The 22,657-nt window shown below is 44.0% G+C and overlaps 1 protein-coding gene across 3 annotated transcripts in view; it reads right to left on the bottom strand.

Moving 5' to 3' along the window:
* Positions 1–644: 644 nt before the first annotated feature.
* Positions 645–22,657, bottom strand: part of LOC106611243 (F-box only protein 34) — a 34,628-nt gene continuing 12,615 nt past the window's right edge. For 2 of the 3 annotated variants that reach the window (XM_014211241.3, XM_014211243.3), the window contains exons 2-3: positions 12,886–13,120; positions 645–4,649 (exon numbers count right to left, since the gene is read on the bottom strand). In XM_014211241.3, coding sequence (XP_014066716.3) covers positions 2,072–4,649; positions 12,886–12,989 — 2,682 coding nt within the window. In that variant the 5' untranslated portion in view covers positions 12,990–13,120 and the 3' untranslated portion in view covers positions 645–2,071. Of the gene's footprint in view, positions 4,650–12,885; positions 13,121–20,213; positions 20,512–22,657 lie in introns of those variants that run through there. The other variant, XM_014211242.3, reaches the window with a different exon arrangement.

Here is a 22,657-nt window from a genome sequence, read left to right as displayed (position 1 = left end):
CGCTAACAAGTTTGGATTTAGATGATCAGCATCAAAACCACTGGCAACCAGAGGATATTTTAATGCATTTTATTGCCAAGCCTTATTCATCCCCTAGTTACTTAAGGGCACCTGAAATAAAATAAACAATTATTTCAGGAGGCAGACAAGTCCAAACCTGGTTCATATGAGCACCCTTTGTTTGGTACATTGCTTACTCATCTCACCTTCCCTTTTAAAATGGACAGTCCAGACCCTTTGAGAAAGCAATTTTTATATTAAATTATAAAATTGACAAGCAGTAAATCTCCCTCAACTGTTTGACATGACTAAATATCAACTTCCAGAAATTAATTTTCACAGCAAGGCATAGATTTAGCTTTCATAATTGTGTTGTGCTCTTTTCCAACACACCTGGACCCTAACCAATTCCCCTCGCCCCAGTGAAAGGCAAGCATATCAACCAGCTCTACAGTACAGACCTTAAGTTGTGAAGAACACAACGTTGACAATTGAATGTTACTGAATGACCTCAAGATGTGATAAATGGAAAGGAGTGACGTAAGGCTGGAGTCCCTCCATATATTCAGTAAAGAAAAATACATTTTATGTTGTAACAGTTACACTTCCTTTCAGTTTAAAAGAGACAATGAAAAGGTAGGGTATGACAGTTAAAACCTCCGAATGAATGCGCTTTATTGGAAGTAAAATGCATTTACAGAGAATACAGCAGGAATATACAACAAAGTAAAAAAAATAAAATCTGGGAGCAAACTACTTTGAGAGACCATTATTTTTCCCATTTGTCATCAAGCCTGAATCTTTTTCTTTTAGATCATGTCCAGTTAAAGTCATTGTAAAGAACAGAGACACTGAGGTGACATTTCCCATGTTTCCCTTCAAGAAGTTATAGCAATATAAAAAGAGGGATATTAATAACAAACTCGTCCCAAATGGCACTCTTTTCCCTATATAATAACGCACAACTTTTGACCAGAGCCTTATGGGCCCTAGTCAAAAGTAGTGCATTATATAGGGAATAGTGTGCTATTTCCAACACACATAAACATAAAAATAAATGGTAGAGAAAAAAACTGAGCGGCTAATAAGCATATGGGTTACAGACTGGGTTATACATCTGGGACCCGCTGCAAAAAAACAAAACAGCCAATAATAAATTCAGCAATATACACATGACAGGGTAAATAGCCTTTTTCTTTTTACCAAACTGAAGCTAATAAATGCATTCAAGTCAAGTCATAGATACTCGTGCTGCTTGTCACTCATTCTCCCTGTTTTTGATATAGGACTCTGTAGGACTATGTACAATGTAAACACAACCGGGCACAGAACAAACTAGTTTCAATCAGATCCAAAACCGACAACAAAGCCTCTCTGACCCGGAGCCTGATACAGTGGAGTGGGGATATAGATTCCGTTACTCAAATGGCGCCCTATTCCCTATATAGTGCACTACCTTTGACCAGAGCCCTGTGGGTGCCTTATATAGGGAATAGAGTGCCATTTGGGAAGCAACCGGGATATGGAATAGGGTTGATTCACATTTAGCATAAACCGAGGACCTGCAGCCATGTATGTATTCACTTAGACAACATAATACACACACTGAGTAAATCACTTGTGGGTTGGATACACTGCATAACGTTGATAGGCTTTACCTTGACTAAAGTATCTATTCCAATGTAACGGTCGGTGATGCATAAGGAACAAGTTACGGTAAGGAAGGACACATTAAGCATCAAGATTAATTAAAGCTCTTCTCTTCAACACACTTATCAGAACCAGAGTTTATGCTTCAACCCAAAACATTGAAGCAAGTAAATAGAATACCCTGACAGAATCGTTTGAGGGTTGAGAATTCTGACCACGGTTAAAGTGCTCACAATCTCAGAGGACCTGAGGGGTTAGAGATCAGGGGTCAGAGGTCAGGGGAAAAGGAAGAGATCCAGCGATTCCTCATCAGTATCAGCAACATGGGTTTCCCTCAGACTCCCCACAAATAAATGCACATGCACATATGGCGACAGACAGACATCAGCCCTCAGACAAAATAAAGCACACAGAAGTCAAGTCAGTTCTCCTCAGAGACCTCCCGGGGTTTCTTATAGATTGGCATGTTTATACTATGGAAGGCGGGCACCCAGCGGTTGTCATGGAGACCGACATTGCAGCCGGGCGTGTCTTTGTGGGAGCCGTGGCAACACATCCAGTACCCGGGGCCGTAGGGCAGCGCCTGGCAGTAGGGCTTGTGGTGCCAGCGGCAGAGGGACACGTCTCCGCGCCCGTACCGCTTTTTACACTGCTTGCAGGGATCGTCTTTGTAGCGGGGGTCGCACACCCAGCGGGAGTCCGCGGGGCGCACGCCGTAGCTCTCGATGATGAACTTGAAATAGTGGCAGGTGCACTTGAGTGCGGCCAGGCTGTCTGTGGGCAGCAGGCAGAAGATCTTGATGATGATGTGGTGAGGCAGGAAGGACATGTACTGCTGGGGTTCCAGGAGCAGCTGGATCTTAAAGCGCATCTCCAGGAACTCGTGAGACACCAGGCGGCGCAGGGGGAAAGGCACGGTCTCACACCGACTAACATCACTCCCCTCTCCCTCACTCACTGCCTCTTCCTCCTCTTTGGCCCAGTTCTCACTGTGTGATATGGGTTCAGGGAGGAGAGAAGTGATAGAAGGGTCACGGGGCTGAATCTTGGAGGGTTCTGCTGAGTCTCTGGTGGGTTTAGGGCTGGATTCCATGTCCTGGGGGGTGTGGCTGGGAGTATTGTCTGTGTGTGGGAGTGTGTGTTCAAGCACCACCTGTGAGGGCAGAGGGTGTGAGAAGAACAGCATGCCTGGGAGGGGCTCCTCATACTGTAGTTTACTACTGCTCTCTGTACTGCTGGCCCTGGCCTGCTCTGACAGGAGCTGGAAGTGCAGGTTCTGCCCAGACTCCACAGCCCTGTTCTTCTGCTGCCCCAGGTCCTGGGCCTCACAGCTCTCCTCTGGCTCTCTGACGACAGAGGCACCACACCCAGAGTCCACGCTGCGAGACGGAGAGGCTGAATCAGAGGTGCTGGAAGCCAACTGGGCAGCTTCACAGCAGCTGCTGGGAGCTAGTTTCTCCGTGTGGCTGGTGCTAGCAGAGGGATAGCCAGTAGAGGGACTAGCGTGGCGGTGCGGCACCCTGGTCGTCGTCTCTAGTCCATGGTGGGGCCCGGTGGGAGACTGAGGTGGAGGTGGCTGGGCTGAGATGGAGAAGGCATCTGCTCCTGCCAGTAGTACCCGGCCCACCCTCCTCCGCAGGCTGTTGTTGCGCGAGAGGCTATTGTTGCGCGAGAGGCTGTTGTTGCGCGAGAGGCTGTTGTTGCGCGAGAGGCTGTTGTTGCGCGTGAGGCTGTTGTTGCGCGTGAGGCTGTTGCGTGAGAGCTCTCCCCCAGATCTGGACCCTTCCCTTCTAACACTCTGGTGCTTCAGGCACTCTGACTCCAGCTTGGCCACCATGTCTGACACCTTTACAAACTCTGCCTCCTCATCTGTCCCCTGGGGGTTCGGGTCTGGGGCTCTGGGCTGCTGAGGCTCCAGGGACAGCCCCCTGGATAAGGTAATGCTTGTGGAGCTCCGCAGAGACACAGGCTTAGAGTCCACCTGCTTGTCGCTGGCTCTCTGCTCCAAGAAGGCCACCAACTCCACCACAGAGAGAGCCTTGTCAGTCCCAGTCTCACTCACCTCCTCACCCTCTACCCTACACACCTGCTCCCCACCCACCCGTACAACCACCTCCCCACACTCAGGCACTCTGGGGCTCTCTCTGAGGCAGAGGGTCACCTCTACAGGGCTGTTCTCAGTGGGGCTCAGTGTCTCCAGATCTCTGGATGACTGTCCGTCTCGGTCCTGGTGGTGCCCCTGAGACCCTGACCTCCTCCTGCGCTTGGCCACAGAGCCACCCTCGTCCTCCCAGCAGCTCTTCATCTTCACAGACACGGTCCTCACCGGGCTGCTGCTCACCAAGTCCTCACCGGCCTCTCTGACAGGCTCTCCATCACCACCATTCACCAGGCTGCCACGGCACTGGGGCGAGGCAAAGATGGCGATCTTCTCCTTGGTGTTGCCGGGCTTGATGACAGCCCAGATTTCCAGCGGTCCCTCTCTGTCCTCCCCTTCATAAGAGATACTGAAGGAGGCCTCCTGGTTCTCAGAGCCCACTGAGCCTGTAGAAGAGGTGGTGCAGGAGGAGGTGGAGAGTAGCAGGGAGGAGGGGGTGTTGCAGGAGGTGGTCTTGGAGGTTTTACTCTGGGCCCAGGTGGCACTACTGTGGAATACATCTCCCTCAGACTCACTCAGCCTCGAGGTCTGCAGCCCACTGCCACTGTTGCCGTGGTTATTATTACTGTTGTTGAGCTGGTTGGAGCCACTGTTGTCATTACTGCAGCACTGCAGGGTGTTGGTGGATATGACACTGAGGGGGTAGCAGGCCGTACCCTGGCCTAGCCCGTTGCTTATCGGACCAACCAGGGCCACTTCCGGGCGGACCCCCCACACTGTCCTCTGTGACAGGACCCCCTGCTGGATCACATGAAGGCCTCTCTGGCTGTCTTGATTGGACTCCAGGTGGAGCTCTTTCTTCTGCAGTTTGGGATGTTGCTTGAGATGCATGGCTGCAACCCTGGAACAGAAGGAAATTAATAAGTTATTGTGGTGCATGTGATGTGACCGTCTGACCAGGGGGCTGTTCAGGAGGATGCAATGTCAGAGAATATTCATAGAAGGCAGAATAGATATTTAAGTCAGCTCTAGTGATTATATTTGTATCTGACACATTCTGAACATTTTGCTCTTGGCACGGAGATGCAGAAGGAGAGGAGACGAGGCCAGGAGAACGTTTGCCGTGCCTGTGCCTAACAAACCCCCTAGCAAAACCTCCCTTAGGGAAACACTAACAGTGGAAAAGAGCTGGGCTTGCCTTGAAGACTACTGTAGCTAGCCAGCCTACTTTAGATTGGCGTAAGATGGCGTCAAGTTTGCATTAGAGGTTATTAAAGTAAAGACTCAACCATTTAAAAATGTTATATTGTTTTTGTGCGTCTCTGAGTGATGTTCTATCAATTTCCTGTGTATCTGAGTTATTGGAGTTCAAGCAGGCAGAAATCCTTCCGGTATGACATAGCACTGTGATAAAGCAATGCTCTCACTACACTGGGAGTTAATAGGAATAAAACTTTTAGATGTATGATAGACGTTTTCACCATGTCAGATTTCAATACCGGCCGATGTTCTAACATGGGAGAATGTCTTCCTCTTGAATGAGTCCTTGATGATATTTTTGCGATATTCCTAAGAGAAGTTTGTAATTGAACAGAGGGTCTAACACATTTCTCCTGTCTGTCTGCCTGCCTCCTCAGTCCAGGGTGCATTGCATGGTGCCATTGCAAATGTCAGACTCCACTGTGTGGTACATCGATCTGCAGGTTGAACATGGTGAGATTGTAGACTCCTAAATTGATAGTGCGGTTTGTTAAGGCGATTTTACAGCTAACTAGCTACAGTTTAAGTCAGAAGTTTACATTCGTTGGAGACATAAAAACTTGTTTTTCAACCACTCCACAAATTTCTTGTTAACAAATTATAGTTTTGGCAAGTCGGTTAGGACATCGACTTTGTGCATGACAAGTAATTTTTCCAACAATTGTTTACAGACAGATTATTTCACTTATAATTCACTGTATCACAAGACCAGTGGGTCAGAAGTTTACATACACTAAGTTGACTGTGCCTTTAAACAGCTTGGAGAATTCCAGAAAATTATGTCATGGCTTTAGAAGCTTCTGATAGGCTAATTGACATCATTTGAGTCAATTGGAGGTGTACCTGTGGATGCATTTCAAGGCCTACCTTCAAACTCAGTGCCTCTTTGCTTGACATCATTGGAAAATCAAAAGAAATCAGCCAAGACCTCAAAAGAAAAATTGTAGACCTTCACAAGTCTGGTTCATCCTTGGGAGCAATTTCCAAACGCCTGAAGGTACCACGTTCATCTGTACAAACAATAGTACGCAATTATAAACACCATAAGACCACGCAGCCATCATACCAGTCAGGAAGGAGACGCGTTCTGTCTCCTAGAGATGAACGTACTTTGGTGCGAAAGTGCAAATCAATCCCAGAACAACAGCAAAGGACCTTGTGAAGATGCTGGAGTATACAGGTACAAAAGTATCTATATCCACAGTAAAACGAGTCCTATATCGACATAACCTAAAAGGCCGCTCAGCAAGGAAGAAGCCACTGCTCCAAAACCGCACTAAAAAGCCAGACTATGCTTTGCAACTGCACATGGGGACAAAGATCGTACTTTTTGGAGAAATATCCTCTGGTCTGATGAAACACAAATAGAACTGTTTGGCCATAATGACCATCGTTATGTTTGGAGGAATAAGGGGGAGGTTTGCAAGCCGGAGAACACCATCCCAACCGTGAAGTACGGGGGTGGCAGCATTATGTTGTGGGGGTACTTTGCTGCAGGAGGGACTGGTGCACTTCACAAAATAGATGGCATCATGAGGTAGGAAAATTATGTGGATATACTGAAGCAACATCTCAAGACATCAGTCAGGAAGTTAAAGCTTGGTCGCAAATGGGTCTTCCAAATGGACAATGACCCCAAGCATACTTCCCAAGTTGTGGCAAAATGGCTTAGCCTCTTTGGGTTAGGGGGCAGTATTTTGACATCTGGATGACAATCATGCTCAAAGTAAACTGCCTGTTACTCAGGCCCAGAAGCTAGGATATGCATATAATTGGTAGATTTGGATAGAAAACACTATAGTTTCTAAAACTTAAAATGTCTGAGTATAACAGAACTGATATGGTAGGCAAAAACCCAAGGACAAACCATCCAGAAAAAAAAGAAATAATTCAGCCCACCATTGATTCCTATGGCTGTCATTTTTAATATTTAGGGAAAAGCTCCCAGATTGACATCTAGTGGAAGCTCTAGGAACTGCAGTCTTTAGAAAGAGTTTCAGGCTCGTTTTTGGAAAAATTAGCTAGAATTTGTAGTTTTTCTAAGTGGCTCCCATTTTGGCTGTAGTGTTTATTACGTGTTCTGGTGAATGTGCGTACTTTGCTGTTTATCTCCGGTAATGACAATAACGATTCTCCGTCTTATAGTTTATTAGGGTACCACCTGCGGTTTGATTATAAACATTGTTTGACTTGTTTGGAGAAGTTTATTGGTAATGTTTGGTATGCATTTTGAAGGAGGGAAACCGGTGGATTATTGCATGAAGCGCGCCAGCTAAACTGAGTTTTTGGGGATATAAAGAAGGACTTTATCGTACAAAACGACCATTTGATGTAGCTGGGACCTTTTGGAATGCCAACAGAAGAAGATCTTCAAAAAGGTAAGTGATTTATTTTAGTGCCATTTCTGACTTTTGTGGCGCATCTGCCTGGTTGGAAAATGTTTTTAAACAATTGCAAGGCAACGCTACCAAATACTTAGAGTGTATGTAAACTTCTGACCCATTGGGAATGTGATGAAAGAAATAAAAGCTGAAATAAATCACTACTATTATTCTGACATTTCACATTCTCAAAATAAAGTGGTGATCCAAACTGAACGAAGACAGGGCATTTTTACTAGGATTAAATGTCAGCAATTGTGAAAAACTGAGTTTAAATGTATTTGGCTAAGGTGCATGTAAACTTCAACTGTACTTCACATGCTGATATTAACTTTGGTAGAGAGCATTGTGGGTGTTGTAGTCTACTTGAGCTACAACAGATTTCCACAATGATTTTCATGTTGCTACCAACATTATGACAAAATGAAAAAAATGTCAAGAAAAAAACATTGTTCTCACATGGTGTTATGTAACACTAAATTATAGTAATGGGTGGTTTTGGGTGGATTCTTCCTTCCTAATGCAGCCTGTTTCCTAAGCTTATCTATGAGAGATATTTCATCCTAATGATATGACGGGGAGAAGGAGCAGAGCTTCATGCCTTGGAATGGATGGCTCAGAACCAGGTGACCCTACTGTTCACACTGCAGACAGTTTTAGTCCCAAATGGCACCATATTCCCTACATAGGGCTCTGGTCAGAAGTAGTGCACTAAATAGGGAATAGGGTGCCATTTGGGACTCATTAAGTGTCTTGGTCATGGAGCGGTGTGTCACACTAAACCTCAACACAAGGACTGCTGTTCCCCCAGCCCATCCTCCCTCTGCTCTGACACAATGGGTGCAGAGCCTTCAAGTCAAGACACAGCTGGGCCCTTAAACAGGCCCTCTCAGCTGACCTAGCCCCTGATACACCCCTAACACACACACTAAATTCAAGAGCTTTATTGGCATGGGAAACATTGCCAAAGCAAGTCTCTCTCTCTCGCTCTCTGTCACAGACACACAGGACAGGACTTCAAGCAGCCCCAGTGGGACAGGACAGACAGCAGACAGGCCCTAGCCCTCACAGCCTTACAGGCACAAGTGCATATAAGGCATTCTTCACTGCAGCCCTGGAACTCTGATAATGGGGGACAGAAGGGAGGGGAGGTGGTGCACCTCACGTGACCAATTCAGGGATGGCATGCAGGGGTGGGGGAGGTGTTAGAGGGCAACAAGGTGACAACAAAGGCACTGGCTGCTTCTCAAAATGGCACCCTATTCCCTATATAGTGCACTAATCTCGACCAGGGCCCAAAAGGTATGGGATGCACACTGCTTTCTAGGGGTGGGGTTGGCTTCATCTACTCATTGGCTAGCTGGTGAGTGTGTAAAGTAGTGTGTCAAGGAAAGAAAAATTGCAGCCTGTTGTTGTGTGTCCTTGAAAGGCCTGCAGTAGCCCCCCCGTCACTCTCCTCTCCTTTCTTCTCTCCCACCAGTCCCAGTGTTCTCACTGCTCTATGGAAACCGACAGAAGGAATTCATGTGTCAGGTCAGTATCACGTTGTGTGTGTGTGTGTATACACACACACACACACACACACACACACACACACACACAAGTTAAGAGTGCCACCAACGTCAACATGGCTCATATAATATCTCCATGGCAACAACTACACTAAGACTTGCACTACTGGCAAAATACTCCAACTTTCACTTCCTGGTTTCAATGACAACACTGCCTTGGCAGCACTTAAGCAGGCAGGAGGCTCAGCTTTCAAGCCAGGGCAAAGATTGTGTTCCTCATTAACCCAGATAAACCAGACTAATTCACCATGTCCCAACAGTCTGTGCCATTGTCATGCCAACTCCTTATCATTCATTGTCATGGCAAACAAGGGGTGTATGCCTGGAGAGGAGCCAACTCAGGAGTGTATTATTCAGTGAGGTGAAACATTCAGAAACCTTGCAGAAAGAAATGTAAAGAATAGAGATGCTGAAATGACTCCCTATTCTAGATGACAGAATTATGTGTTGTTCTACACAATATATTTCCATGTGAATGTTTTGTAATGTTGTAGTTGCACCCTCCTAAACAGGCCCCTGGTCTTGCTCGCCAAGTTTTACTGTTGCTTATTATTACACAACCTGGCCAGAAGAGACACTTCCCCTTCCCAGCAGCACTCAGACCCTACACTACCCCTTCCCAGCAGCACTCAGACCCTACACTACCCCTTCCCAGCAGCACTCAGACCCTACACTACCCCTTCCCAGCAGCACTCAGACCCTACACTACCCCTTCCCAGCAGCACTCAGACCCTACACTACCCCTTCCCAGCAGCACTCAGACCCTACACAGAGGCTGCGTCTCAAATGGCACCCTATTCCCTATATAGGGGTCTTGTCAAAATGAATGCACTATATAGGGACTAGGTGCCATTTGGGGGACACCCCCTACACAAACTCTACTCTGACATTTCTCAATGCCTTAGACTGTGCCTAAAACACATCAGCGCTAATGGCAATTTGAGGGAAAAGTCTAACTTAGCGTTAGGTAAAAAGAAAACAAGCGGTCTGAAGTGAAAAGCACAACAGAGCTGGCCCTGGGTAGACTGGGGGGTGAGTCATGGGCTCTGATGGGGTGAGCTCATGGATGAACTCAGCGATAGAGAGCAGCTTCAATTTAACAACCTTTTTTCGCTCTCTCTCCTTCCCTCTTTCAAAAGTCCATGACTTCTTCAGCATGGGGTGCTGCCAGGGAACTGATCCAACTTCAAAAGTATGAAGTCACATGAGGGTCTGTGTCCCAAATGGCACCCTTCTCCCTATGTAGTGCACTACTTTTGACCAGAGACCTATGGGACCTTGTCAAAAGTAGTGCACTATATACGGAATAGGGTCAATTTGGGACAAACTCGAGCAATCAGAGTCTGAGGCTCTGCCTGCTGCAATTATGGTGTAACATCACATCATGTTCTTCCTGAGGCGAGGCAGGGAGCTAGTGGGCTTCAGACCTGGGTTCAAATACTACTCTTGGGCTGAGGCTGCCTGAAGCACAGCACGGGGCTGTGTCAAAGAAATGGGTCGTCATTTACATACGAGGTAAACACAATATACTTTTCTGGCAAGGTAAACAAACCCCAAACAAATAAAGCTGTACGATTTGGACAAAATATCTAATTTCTATTTTTTGGGCCAGATATTGTAATTGTGAATTGAGGTTTTCTAAAAACTTGGGTGACAACATGGTAATTCCATCAGACATGGATAAAACAAGTGTCAAGGTAGAGATCATCCCTTCTGACATGATCAGATGAATTAATACATTCTGTGCTAAATTAATACAAAGCCAAATGAAACAAATCCTTTCCAACATTGTTATTGGCTACAGATAAGATTACACACCTACATCCCCAAACATGTTGTTTGGGGGTACACCACAAAAAATTAGCAAATATATTTAACATGATCAAAGTATAGTGTGCTATAAGCACAGACATTATTAATTGATGAATAACATGAATTCTTAATTCCTATTTTAACAATATGAATTCTGAAATAACCTAAGATAATTATTTATTCAGGCACCCATAGGCTGCAGATGGAATAGGAAGCTTATGATTGTATAATTATGTACAAATAAGCTCAATCATTATTATAATTGAGATGATAAAAGTCAATGTGCCATAAACATGAGTCTTGTCCAGTCATTTGACGCGACATGTTTCAACTTCTCCCTTAATTTTGTTATAGTGGTGACTTGGGAGAAACATGTGCGAGAAGGAATCTTGCATCTCCTGTCCAGCTTGTTTATCATCTTCTTGAAGCCGTCTTCGCTGGCTGTCAATAGGAAACATGTCTTTGGCTATGTGATAGGCTCAGTGATTTCTATGCGTCTACGGGATGTTTTTTCGTAGGGAGTTAACACTTCAAAATGAATTGGCAATCAATGCCTGTTTAACGCAGGTGGCTAGTTGTGGCTGATGGGCTTTGCTGCTATTGGACACTTGTTTTAACCATGCAATCGGGGTAAAGTAGGGGATGGTTATACTTTAAATTATTGAATACATTTGTCGTATTGCCTCGTTGTCACCACAACCGAGGCACTTTTTGCACAACACTTGCATTTGGTTGACATCGGTGTGCCTGTAGCAGAAATACTGTCATACCACTGAAGATGCGCCCTCCTTTGGCACCATATCGAAGTTCTCGTTAGCACTCATGTTTTCGACGACACACTGAGGTAAAGACAGATTTTTAAAATCTAATACTGTACCAGACAGAAGCGAAAATCCAGACACGGGGCTATAGAGCAGCTCACAGATCTATAAATAGCCCAAACAACTACCTCTTCCCCTACTGTATTTATTTAGGTCCTTTGCACCCCAGTATTTCTACTTTGCACTCATCTACTGTCAAATCTACAATTCCAGTGTTGTAATTGCTATATTGTATTTACTTCGCCACCATGGCCTATTTATTGCCTTCTCACCTCATTTGCTCACATTGTATGTAGACTTATTTTTCTACTGTATGTTTGTTTTACTCCATGTGTAACTCTGTGTTGTTATATGTGTTGAACTGCTTTGCTTTATCTTGGCCAGGTCGCAGTTGTAAATGAGAACTTGTTCTCAACTTGCCTACCTGGTTAAATAAAGGTGAAATAAAATCAATAAAGCTGAAGCATCCGTTTAGAAGGTTTTCTCACCACCAAATATGGTAGTGAGAGGAAGTCCAGTCGCAGGTAGTGGGAGAGGATGGAACTAGGTGAAACTGGGCCGTCATTCTGTACATTTTATCATCTGTGAAACATCTGACCAACCATTTTTTCTGTTCCCAAAACTAGAATCTGTTACAAACACAGTGCACTACGTTTTATAGACTTGAGATTTTGTCAAAGTTATTATTATTTGTTAAAGGAGTGCAAAGCCTAATTGAGTTTGTGCACACGCACACTTCAGAGGAGAGGCATTCCCTAACAGAAATATAAAAATACATGCTACAATGCGCCAATAGGATATCGCTAGCTTGTGCTTGGCCCACCTACATGCTTGTTCTGCCCACTATGCTTCATTTGCTCCCACTGTAAACGCCACAGATGAACTCTTGGGTCAGTTATAAATATCTTTGACTGTACTGTCTGTCTTTGGTAAAGGCCTCTCTCTCCTCACCAGCATCTAAGTGCACGCTCTAAGCGGGGACGCTTGTGATTGGTCAGCATCCTCTGTGCATGTAGAGAGTGAATGGAGTCTAGCGCATCTCATTGGAGGTACTGTAGATCTAGTTCTCTATTAACAGTGTCAAAGAAGAAAAATCTCATGTCAATATCACAATGAATTCGATTAATCGTGCAGCCCTACAAACAAAGCATGAATTGTAGCCTTACCTGTCCATAAACTACTTTAAATATAAGGAGCCAGGTATGTCATTTGGGTGAGCTGTCCCTTTAACTGCGCAGTAGGTAAGTAGAGTGGTGATTTGTGAGTGGGGGGGGGGGGGGGGTGAGGCTTACCTCCAGGCTGACTGCAGCAGGTTGGGTGGTGGTGGTTTCCTAGGTTCCCTGTGAGAGGCGGCAGTAGCGCTGCAGTAACTCATAGATTCACATCTCTCAGGCATTCCCTCCAGTCCAGTGAGACTGGTGTAGTGACGGACGATTCTCTCCTGTCTTCTCCCACAACCCCCTGGTCGTCTGCAGGCCACAATCTGATGAGCTTACAGCTCAGGGTCCCACCCAACACACCAACACACTGTAGGGAAACAGGTACAAGATGTACAGTTTATTACACAGTTCAGTTTCAGACGACCTTGCCTAGGAAGGAACATGGCTGTGTTATGCCGACATAACGACAATTAAACTATCCAACAATCATAAGTGAATAACCCTGGCCTCCTACGAACAATGATCTGAAGAACTGCCTTAGTCAATGAGCCCAGGGCCGATTCAGAAGCAAACACTTCATGATAGAACGCAGCCTGACAGACCAGTTGCAACAAGTAAATATACTAGCAAAATACAAAAATAAATAAATCAATTCCCACAAAGTTGTTCTACTGAATGAATGGCTTACGGGCAATTCCACAGTAACATAATTACACAGAGTCAGTAGTACTTTGAACAATTTACAAAGAAAATTTCAAGAACATTTACTGGAAGAACTGTGCAGATGCAAAGTTTGGTAACAGAATTAATGTCAAATCTCCCTCAAGTTTACTTATGCGACCACGTTTTCCAAAAACTCTGTTAAAAAGGTGCACTATGCTGAAATCGCGCCGCCATTTTCTGGTTGCAAAAATTCTAATAGTTTGCCTAAAACAAGCATAGAGAATGTAGATAATCATTGTACCATCTAAACTGGTGTGAAATATATTTTCAATAGCCAAAGATAGTATTTATCTGTTTGAAGCCGGTAAAAGAAAAAAAGCATAAACTACACTTAACAGGAAGCATAGAAATAAAGCACAGAACAGATCTACCACTTCTTAGACTTTCAATGAGATTTAAAGATCTAACTCAAATTTCTATGTTAATTTGGTCTGGGTCACCCAAAAAGTTACATATTGCAGCTTTAAACATCTACTCCACATTAAAATTCAAAGATATTTGCAGAAAAAATGGGGTATCAGCTAGGACATGACACCCTGAGTTAGGAAAAAAATACATATGTTATTGAACTACAGTAGGTAAAGTGAATTTACATCTAGTAACAGAATTACATCCGTACTACACAGAGATTCATCATTATGGATATGTATATCATTCTCGTCATGGTATCCTGAATAGGTAGAAATATGCAATAGCCTTCTGTATGTTTGGTTATTATTCTAAACACTGCCTATTTTTGTAATGAGTTCCACCCCAAACAGGACTACATTTGGTTGGTCCTGACCAGACCAAATCAGAATCAATCATAGATGTCTATGTTTGGACATCACATTGTTGGTTAAGGGCTTGTAAGTAAGCATTTCACTGCAAGGTCTACAGCTGTTGTATTTATTTTATCTTTATTTAACTAGGCAAGTCAGTTAAGAAGTAATTTTTATTTTCAATGACGGCCTAGGAACAGTGGGTTAACTGCCTTGTTCAGGGACAGAACGACAGATTTGTAACTTGTCAGCTCAGGGATTCGAACTTGCAACCTTTCGGTTATTAGTCCAATGCTCTTTTTCCAATGCCGCCCCTATTCAGCACAAGTGACAAATAACATTTGATTTGTGTAAAGAACAGTAGATATTCAGTAAAGTACATTACTGTACTCTACAGTACTCAAAGTCTTTACTTCACTGTAATGTTCACTGTGCTGTACTTTTCTCTACAGTGCTCACACAATGCCAGTGGAAGGGAGGACAGTAGCAGGTGACCCAACTCTGGTTTCTGACTGCTATGATTTCCTATTGTAGCCAATTCAATTGCAGTAATTCCGTTAGATTTTTCAGTAATTCCATAACACTTGGTAACAGATTCACCTAATAATTCATAAACATAAATTATCACACTAATTGTTAGGTCTACCTTTAATTGTTACTTCTGTAAACGTTCATTATCCTCCCTCATGAGGGAGAGAAATGTAAAAATATCCGAAAGATGTAGGTTTTTGGTAACGGAGTTACAAGGCACAAGACAATGTTTCTTAAACTTACAGAAGGCAAATAATTTATCCAAAACTAAATATGTGTTGATATCAGATGGAAGGGGTCTTTACTTCAACATTATAGTGTTTTGATGCATTTCTAATACCTTTTAGACATCTACCAGAAAGTCTCAAGACCCTTTTTCCATCTGGTATGTGATCCATCCATCCATCCATCCATCCATCCATCCACACACACCCCCACACCCACCTTAAAAAAAAGGGTGGGAAAAAGCTTTAATTTGACAAGCTCCTTCCTATAAACTTCATGTTAGAGCTCATGGCTCCTTTTAGATGGAAATGCCCTTATGTAATGCAAACCTGGCACTTTCTTCTAACAAAAACTGACAAAGGAAAAACAACCAGATGCCTTTACGTGGTTTACAATGCATTTCTGTGGTTTAACCACCTTCGTATTGAATTCCCTTCAGCCTCAGTTCTAAGACAATCCAATATGAATCTAATGGAGACAAATTCTAAAAATAACCCACCATCACTGATCTGTAACAAAAGTCAACCACAGTTGGTTAAAACAACAAAGATGTGGCAGTGCATCAAATTATTTCCCCCCTTCAACATAAAAGTCAAAGATCAAACCAAAATGACAGTTTGTAATATTCATTAGCAGTCATAGATGACTTAAAAACACAGCAGCCTACATTTAGCCTGGCCTTGTAGTAAATACTGTAGCTTTGTAAAGACAAAGCAAAAGTATTGAATCCAGTCCAAATGCTCATACAGTATAAATAAACTGAAGGCATGAGCTTCAGTTCAAACTAAGCCAACATTGAAATTGAAACATGCTCACTCTAAGGTTGCATCCCAAATGGCACCTTATCTACTCTCTATTAGTACACTACTTTTGACCAGGGCCCATATGGCACTGGTCTAAAGTACTGCACTATACAGAGAATAGGGATGCCATTTGGGACATTAAATTAAGCCCTTCCCCCATTCTAATTCGCAGGCTGGGGAAAAACAAGCGCCCAGTTTGTTTTCAAAGAGATATGTCAGCCATGAAGACCAGATAAGCCTGAACAAAAGATGCTTTGGGAACAGTGGAACAGTGACCAGCCAGGGGACTGGTGGGACGAAGGGACAGAGGGGAGGGGAAACCTGCTCTGCTTACCATCCACTTGGCTAGCTAAAACACAAGACCATCAGTCACTGAGGGACATGCTTGCACCTCTTGTACACAATGATAAGACTACTGGCCTCATTGCTTTATTCCAGTATTATTATTTAGCCCAGCACAAGTATTTTCAGCACCAATGTGCATATCGTATCAAATCACCCTCCTTTTCTTCATGGACTACTGTCACTGCCAGGGTGGCTGGATAAGGAGTTAAATTCCTAAATGTTTGGTTACATTCAAGGGTCAGTACTGGACATGTGATCCTGCATGCTTGTACAATTGTATCTGTTGAGAACCCTGATAAAGAACTGATGTAGCCTAGCAAGCCTACAACATTTGCGTTCAATGTACAATTAAACATGTTCAGCTAGCATGTTAATCAATAACATCCACATATATCCATCACAAATGGGTGATGGATACGAGGCAGGCTGAGGAGACACCACTTTCAAGTTATGATTGATTAGACACTGGCCAATAGTAAGCAGAGAGTTAGGGCTATATAGACAAGAGGGAAAACTGGTCCATTGAATGTTTTTCAGCACATCCCAGCAGAGAGAGGGGTCTGAGCTGGATACAGAAGGAAAAGTGCAATAAAACAAAAGTCTCTTGTCTGAGCAAAACATGGACAACAAACTAGGCTACTTCCACAGCGCGTTCCAGCAATGTCTGCTAGAAAATGCATCTGTACAGTTGTGGCCAAAAGTTAATAGAATGACAAATATTAATTTTCACAAAGTTTGCTGCTTCAGTGTCTTTACATATTTGTCAGAAGTTACTACGGAATACTGAAGTATAATTACAAGCATTTCATAAGTGTCAAAGGCTTTTATTGACAATGACATGACGTTGATGCGAAGAGTCAATATTTGCAGTGTTGACCCTTCTTTTTCAAGACCTCATCTGATCTGCCTGATGGCAGCCCATTCTTGCATAATCAATGCTTGGAGTTTGTCAGAATTTATGGGTTTTTGTTTGTCCACCCGCCTCTTGAGGATTGACCACACGTTCTCAATGGGATTAAGGTCCGGGGAGTTTCCTGGCCATGGACCCAAAATATCAATGTTTTGTTCCCCGAGCCACTTAGTTATCACTTTTGCCTTATGGCAAGGTGCTCCATCATGCTGGAAAAGGCATTGTTCGTCACCAAACTGTTCCTGGATGGTTGGGAGAAGTCGCTCTCGGAGGATGTGTTGGTAGCATTCTTTATTCATGGCTGTGTTCTTAGGCGAAATGTGTGAGTGAGCCCACTCCCTTGGCTGAGAAGCAACCCCACACATGAATGGTCTCAGGATGCTTTACTGTTGGCATGACACAGGACTGATGATAGCGCTCACCTCGTCTTCTCCGGACGCTTTACTGTTGGCATGACACAGGACTGATGATAGCGCTCACCTCGTCTTCTCCGGACAAGGTTTGTTCCGGATGCCCCAAACAATCGTAAAGGGGATTCAGAGAAAATGACTTTACCCCAGTCCTCAGCAGTCCAATCCCTGTACCTTTTGCAGAATATCAGTCTGTCCCTGATGTTTTTCCTGGAGAGAAGTGGCTTCTTTGCTGCCCTTCTTGACACCAGGGCATCCTCCAAAAGTCTTTGCCTCACTGTGTGCGCAGATACACTCACACCTGCCTACTGCCATTCCTGAGCAAGCTCTGTACTGGTGGTGCCCCGATCCCGCAGCTGAATCAACTTTAGGAGACGGTCCTGGCGCTTGCTGGACTTTCTTGGGTGCCCTGAAGCCTTCTTCACAACAATTGAACCACTCTCCTTGAAGTTCTTGATGATCCGATAAAATGGTTGATTTAGGTGCAATCTTACTGACAGCAATATCCTTGCCTGTGAAGCCCTTTTGTGCAAAGCAATGATGATGGCACGTGTTTCCTTGCAGGTAACCATGGTTGACAGGAAGAACAATGATTCCAAGCACCACCTTCCTTTTGAAGCTTCCAGTCTGTTATTCGAACTCAAATCAGCATGACAGGGTGATCTCCAGCCTTGTCCTCGTCAACACTCACACCTGTGTTAACGAGAAAAAAATCACTGACATGATCGTCAGCTGGTCCTTTTGTGGCAGGGCTAAAATGCAGTGGAAATGTTTTTTGGGGATTCAGTTCATTTGCATGGCAAAGAGGGTCTTTGCAATTCATCTGATCACTCTTCATATCATTCTGGAGTATATGCAAATTGCCATCATACAAACTGAGGCAGCAGGCTGAAAATTCATATTTTTGTCATTCAAAACTTTTGGCCACGACTGTACAGTGCAGGCCTACTATTATTGAGAAAACATTAATATGACCTCATTTTCAGTCAGACACACAGAATCCCTCACGGTGCACAGACGAACAATTCAGGACAAAGGGTGGGAGCTAGGGTTGCAAAATTCCGCAAACTTTCAATAAAATCCCAGTTGGAGGATTCCCAGAATCAGGGGGGGAATAAGCAGGAAATACAGAATTCTCGAATGTGGATTTCTGAAACCCGGGTTCGATCCCAGGCTGTGTCGCAGCCGGCCACGAGTAGGCGACACGAGGCCGGCGCACAATTGGCCCAGTATCGCCCGGGTTAGGGGAGGGTTTGGACGGCCGATGCCCTTGTCCCACCTCACTCGAGCATGCACGCGGCCTTCAGTCGCCAGCTGTACGGCGTTTCCGCCGACACATTGGTGCGGCTGGCTTCCGGGCTAAGCAAGCAGTGTGTCAAAAAGCAGTGCGGCTTGGCGGGGGTCGTGTTTCGGAGGACGCATAGTTCCTGACCGTCGCCTCTCCAGAGTACTACGGGAGTTGCAGCGATGGGAAAAGAATAACTACTAATTGGATAACACGAAAAAGGGGTAAAAAGCTACCCAAAAAATTTGAGGTGAAAGGGAGACAGTAGGACTTTAAAGATCCAACCTTTTTAATTTTTACTGTTGAAAAGCCATCTCAAGTATAAATAGTGAAGTATACACACTAAGGGAAAAAAATTGATTTTAAACAAACTAGTGTTTAGACAACTGCAAACTTCAAGGAATAGGGCATTCAAGGAGTTGGTCTGATAGGAAGTCGTGATGTCATCGGAAAGGCCAGCTCCCACCACTTGTGCCATGTCATGAATTACCTGAACCACCTATTTTGATGTGCCTTTTGTTATGTAAATCAGCTGTTAAATGAGGTGAGAAAGAGACTGGAGTGCCACTAAGTTCACCAGCTCCCATTAAACTGATTGGCTTAAAATGGCAGGTTTTTGAGGAAGTAAACCGCTGCTGCTTGTGGAGGTGCTAAAGGTTATTGCACATTACATGATTATACTCGTCTTGCAAATACACTTTTAGCCCAAACTTTGTACTTAGGACTGGCCTGTGATTAACAAGTCAATTGTCTGCGAGAGGAGCTGATAGATTCGAAGGCTCTGTTTTTACCATGTGGGAAGTAGGCTGTTCAGTGTTACAGCAGTGTTTTGCTAATTTGTAGTTAAACTTTTCATACGGTGCAGTCCCCACAACGTGTTAGATGATGACCAATGAGCTAATTGGCTAAAAGCTTCTTCTCGAATAACATTCTGAATTGTGATTGTTGTATAATAAATTCTGTTGAGCATTGCGCTTGCTGCGTATTCATATGGTTGTACTCTAACTAGTTCTCCGAAGTGCTTCTACTCAACGTTAGGTTTTTCCTAATTTTGTTGGTTGTGGTTTGTGACCCAACTACCAGGCTAAGAAAATGAAATGATTTGTTTTATTGGTCACATACACGTATTTAGCAGATGTTATTGTGGGTGTAGCGATATGCTTGTAAATCAGGTTTCTCAGAGTAGGAGTGAAAATCTAAGCTCAGTTTTGCCTTTTAAAATCATAATGAATAAAAGTAATGAAATCATAATCAATAAGATATGATCTTTAAATTAGCTCTTCTACTCCGAGTGCGGGCCAATAACAGAACTTGATAACACTGCACTATGCTTAAAATGCTCAATCAAAATATCATTGAATTGATACAGAATTTACAACCCAGAATAAATTAAACTGAAACTAGGCCTATTGTCATTTCACTGAGCAAGAGAGCCTTTCTATTTGAGAGAGAGAGAGAGACACTTACATGGTTCCTGAAGAGGCGTTTTCTCTTTAGCTAGAATCCTTGCAACTCAACGTTTCTCTGTTGCCCATTGCCCTGTGGTCTGCCTGCCTGGGGCACAGCACCGGTGTAGACTAGAGTATGTGGGTGTATGTATGCATGCATGCACGCACGCACAGGAGTTAACCTAAAGCTAGTAAAGTGCTATCTGAAATTCTTCCCAACCTTCCCCATACAGCACAGCATTGCAGCACGTGGTTAAAGAGAAAGCTTCACCTAAACAGCTGTCATTGGCCACCACAGAGCCGGGCCCCAGCTTCTCCACTTACAGACACATGTGGCTGTCAAGGAGGAAATAAAGCATTGCGATGAGCCAATTGGCTGCCAGGACTCTTATGTCTATATACGGCAGCTAGATAATCAATAGTGTTGTAGAGAGAGCGGGTCTCCTCTCCACTGACTCCTGATTATGTTGGGTAGGTGTCAGATTCTCTCCTGCTACTCAACATATGCAACATGTGCCCCCACGTACAAAAGTAGGCCTACACACTCTAAAAATACACACAAACTCCCTACTGAGCCAAGCCAACACACCAATCCCATGACTGGGACAAGACCAAAGGGGAAAAAGGACACCCTGAATGACACCGAAGCCCACAGAGAAGAGCAGAATCTCCAATGTCAGCAGCAGCTCAGACTGGCCACATTCTGATCCCGCTGCAGCAGCATGTCCCTATGGACACAGGGAGACACTAAAAAGTTACTACAAGCTCCACTCCATTGACCTACGTGAATGCGTGTTGGCTTGAGCAGTATACCGGGGTATTTGGAAAAAGCCACAAGATGGTTTTCAATACAGTACAAAGTATTTATTTGAAGTTTTTCCCATACATATTAATATTTGTAGCTACTTTAACCTCTATGGGCTAGGTGGGACGCTTGCTACGTAACAGCCACTTGCAGCCTGTGGCGCGATTTTCAAAACCTTAAAAATCCTATTACTTCAATTTCTCAAACATATGACTATTTTACAGCTATTTAAAGACAAGACTCTCTTTAATCTAACCACACTGTCCGATTTCAAAAAGGCTTTACAACGAAAGCAAAACATTAGATTATGTCAGCAGAGTACCAAGCCAGAAATAATCAGACACCCATTTTTCAAGCCAGCATATAATGTCACCAAAACCCAGAAGACAGCTAAATGCAGCACTCACCTTTGATGATCTTCATCAGATGACAACCCTAGGACATTATGTTATACAATACATGCATGTTTTGTTCAATCAAGTTCATATTTATATCAAAAACCAGCTTTTTACATTAGCATGTGACGTTCAGAACTAGCATACCCCCCGCAAACTTCCGGGGAATTCGCTAACATTTTACTAAATTACTCACGATAAACGTTCACAAAAAGCATAACAATCATTTTAACCTCTTGGGGCTAGGTGGGACGCTAGCGTGCCACCCGTGGTGCACTCCATCAACAGCAGGTGCATTTCAAGAGCGGCAAATTTGAATCCAAATAAATGTCAAAATTCAAATTTTTCAAAAATACAACTATTTTACACCATTTGAAAGATAAACATCTCCTTAATCTAACCATGTTTTACGATTTCAAAAAGGTTTTACGGCGAAAGCATAAATTTAGAGTATGTTAGGACAGTACATTTACAAGAGTTGTGTGTAATGTTTTGTCAAGTCAAAGACAGGGTCACCAAAACCATAAAACCAGCTAAAATGATGCACTAACCTTTTACAATCTCCATCAGATGACACTCCTAGGACATTATGTTAGACAATGCATGCATTTTTAGTTCTATCAAGTTCATATTTATATCCAAAAACAGCATTTTACTATGGCATTGATGTTGAGGAAATCGTTTCCCTCCAATAGCGCTCACCTCGTCTTCTCCGGACAAGGTTTGTTCCGGATGCCCCAAACAATCGTAAAGGGGATTCAGAGAAAATGACTTTACCCCAGTCCTCAGCAGTCCAATCCCTGTACCTTTTGCAGAATATCAGTCTGTCCCTGATGTTTTTCCTGGAGAGAAGTGGCTTCTTTGCTGCCCTTCTTGACACCAGGGCATCCTCCAAAAGTCTTTGCCTCACTGTGTGCGCAGATACACTCACACCTGCCTACTGCCATTCCTGAGCAAGCTCTGTACTGGTGGTGCCCCGATCCCGCAGCTGAATCAACTTTAGGAGACGGTCCTGGCGCTTGCTGGACTTTCTTGGGTGCCCTGAAGCCTTCTTCACAACAATTGAACCACTCTCCTTGAAGTTCTTGATGATCCGATAAAATGGTTGATTTAGGTGCAATCTTACTGACAGCAATATCCTTGCCTGTGAAGCCCTTTTGTGCAAAGCAATGATGATGGCACGTGTTTCCTTGCAGGTAACCATGGTTGACAGGAAGAACAATGATTCCAAGCACCACCTTCCTTTTGAAGCTTCCAGTCTGT

This window comes from Salmo salar, chromosome 09 (assembly GCF_965601325.2).
Source record: "Salmo salar chromosome 09, fSalSal1, whole genome shotgun sequence".
Taxonomy (NCBI): domain Eukaryota; kingdom Metazoa; phylum Chordata; class Actinopteri; order Salmoniformes; family Salmonidae; genus Salmo; species Salmo salar.
Note: the sequence above shows the minus strand (reverse complement) of the source record. Positions and strands in the feature narration are given on the sequence as shown.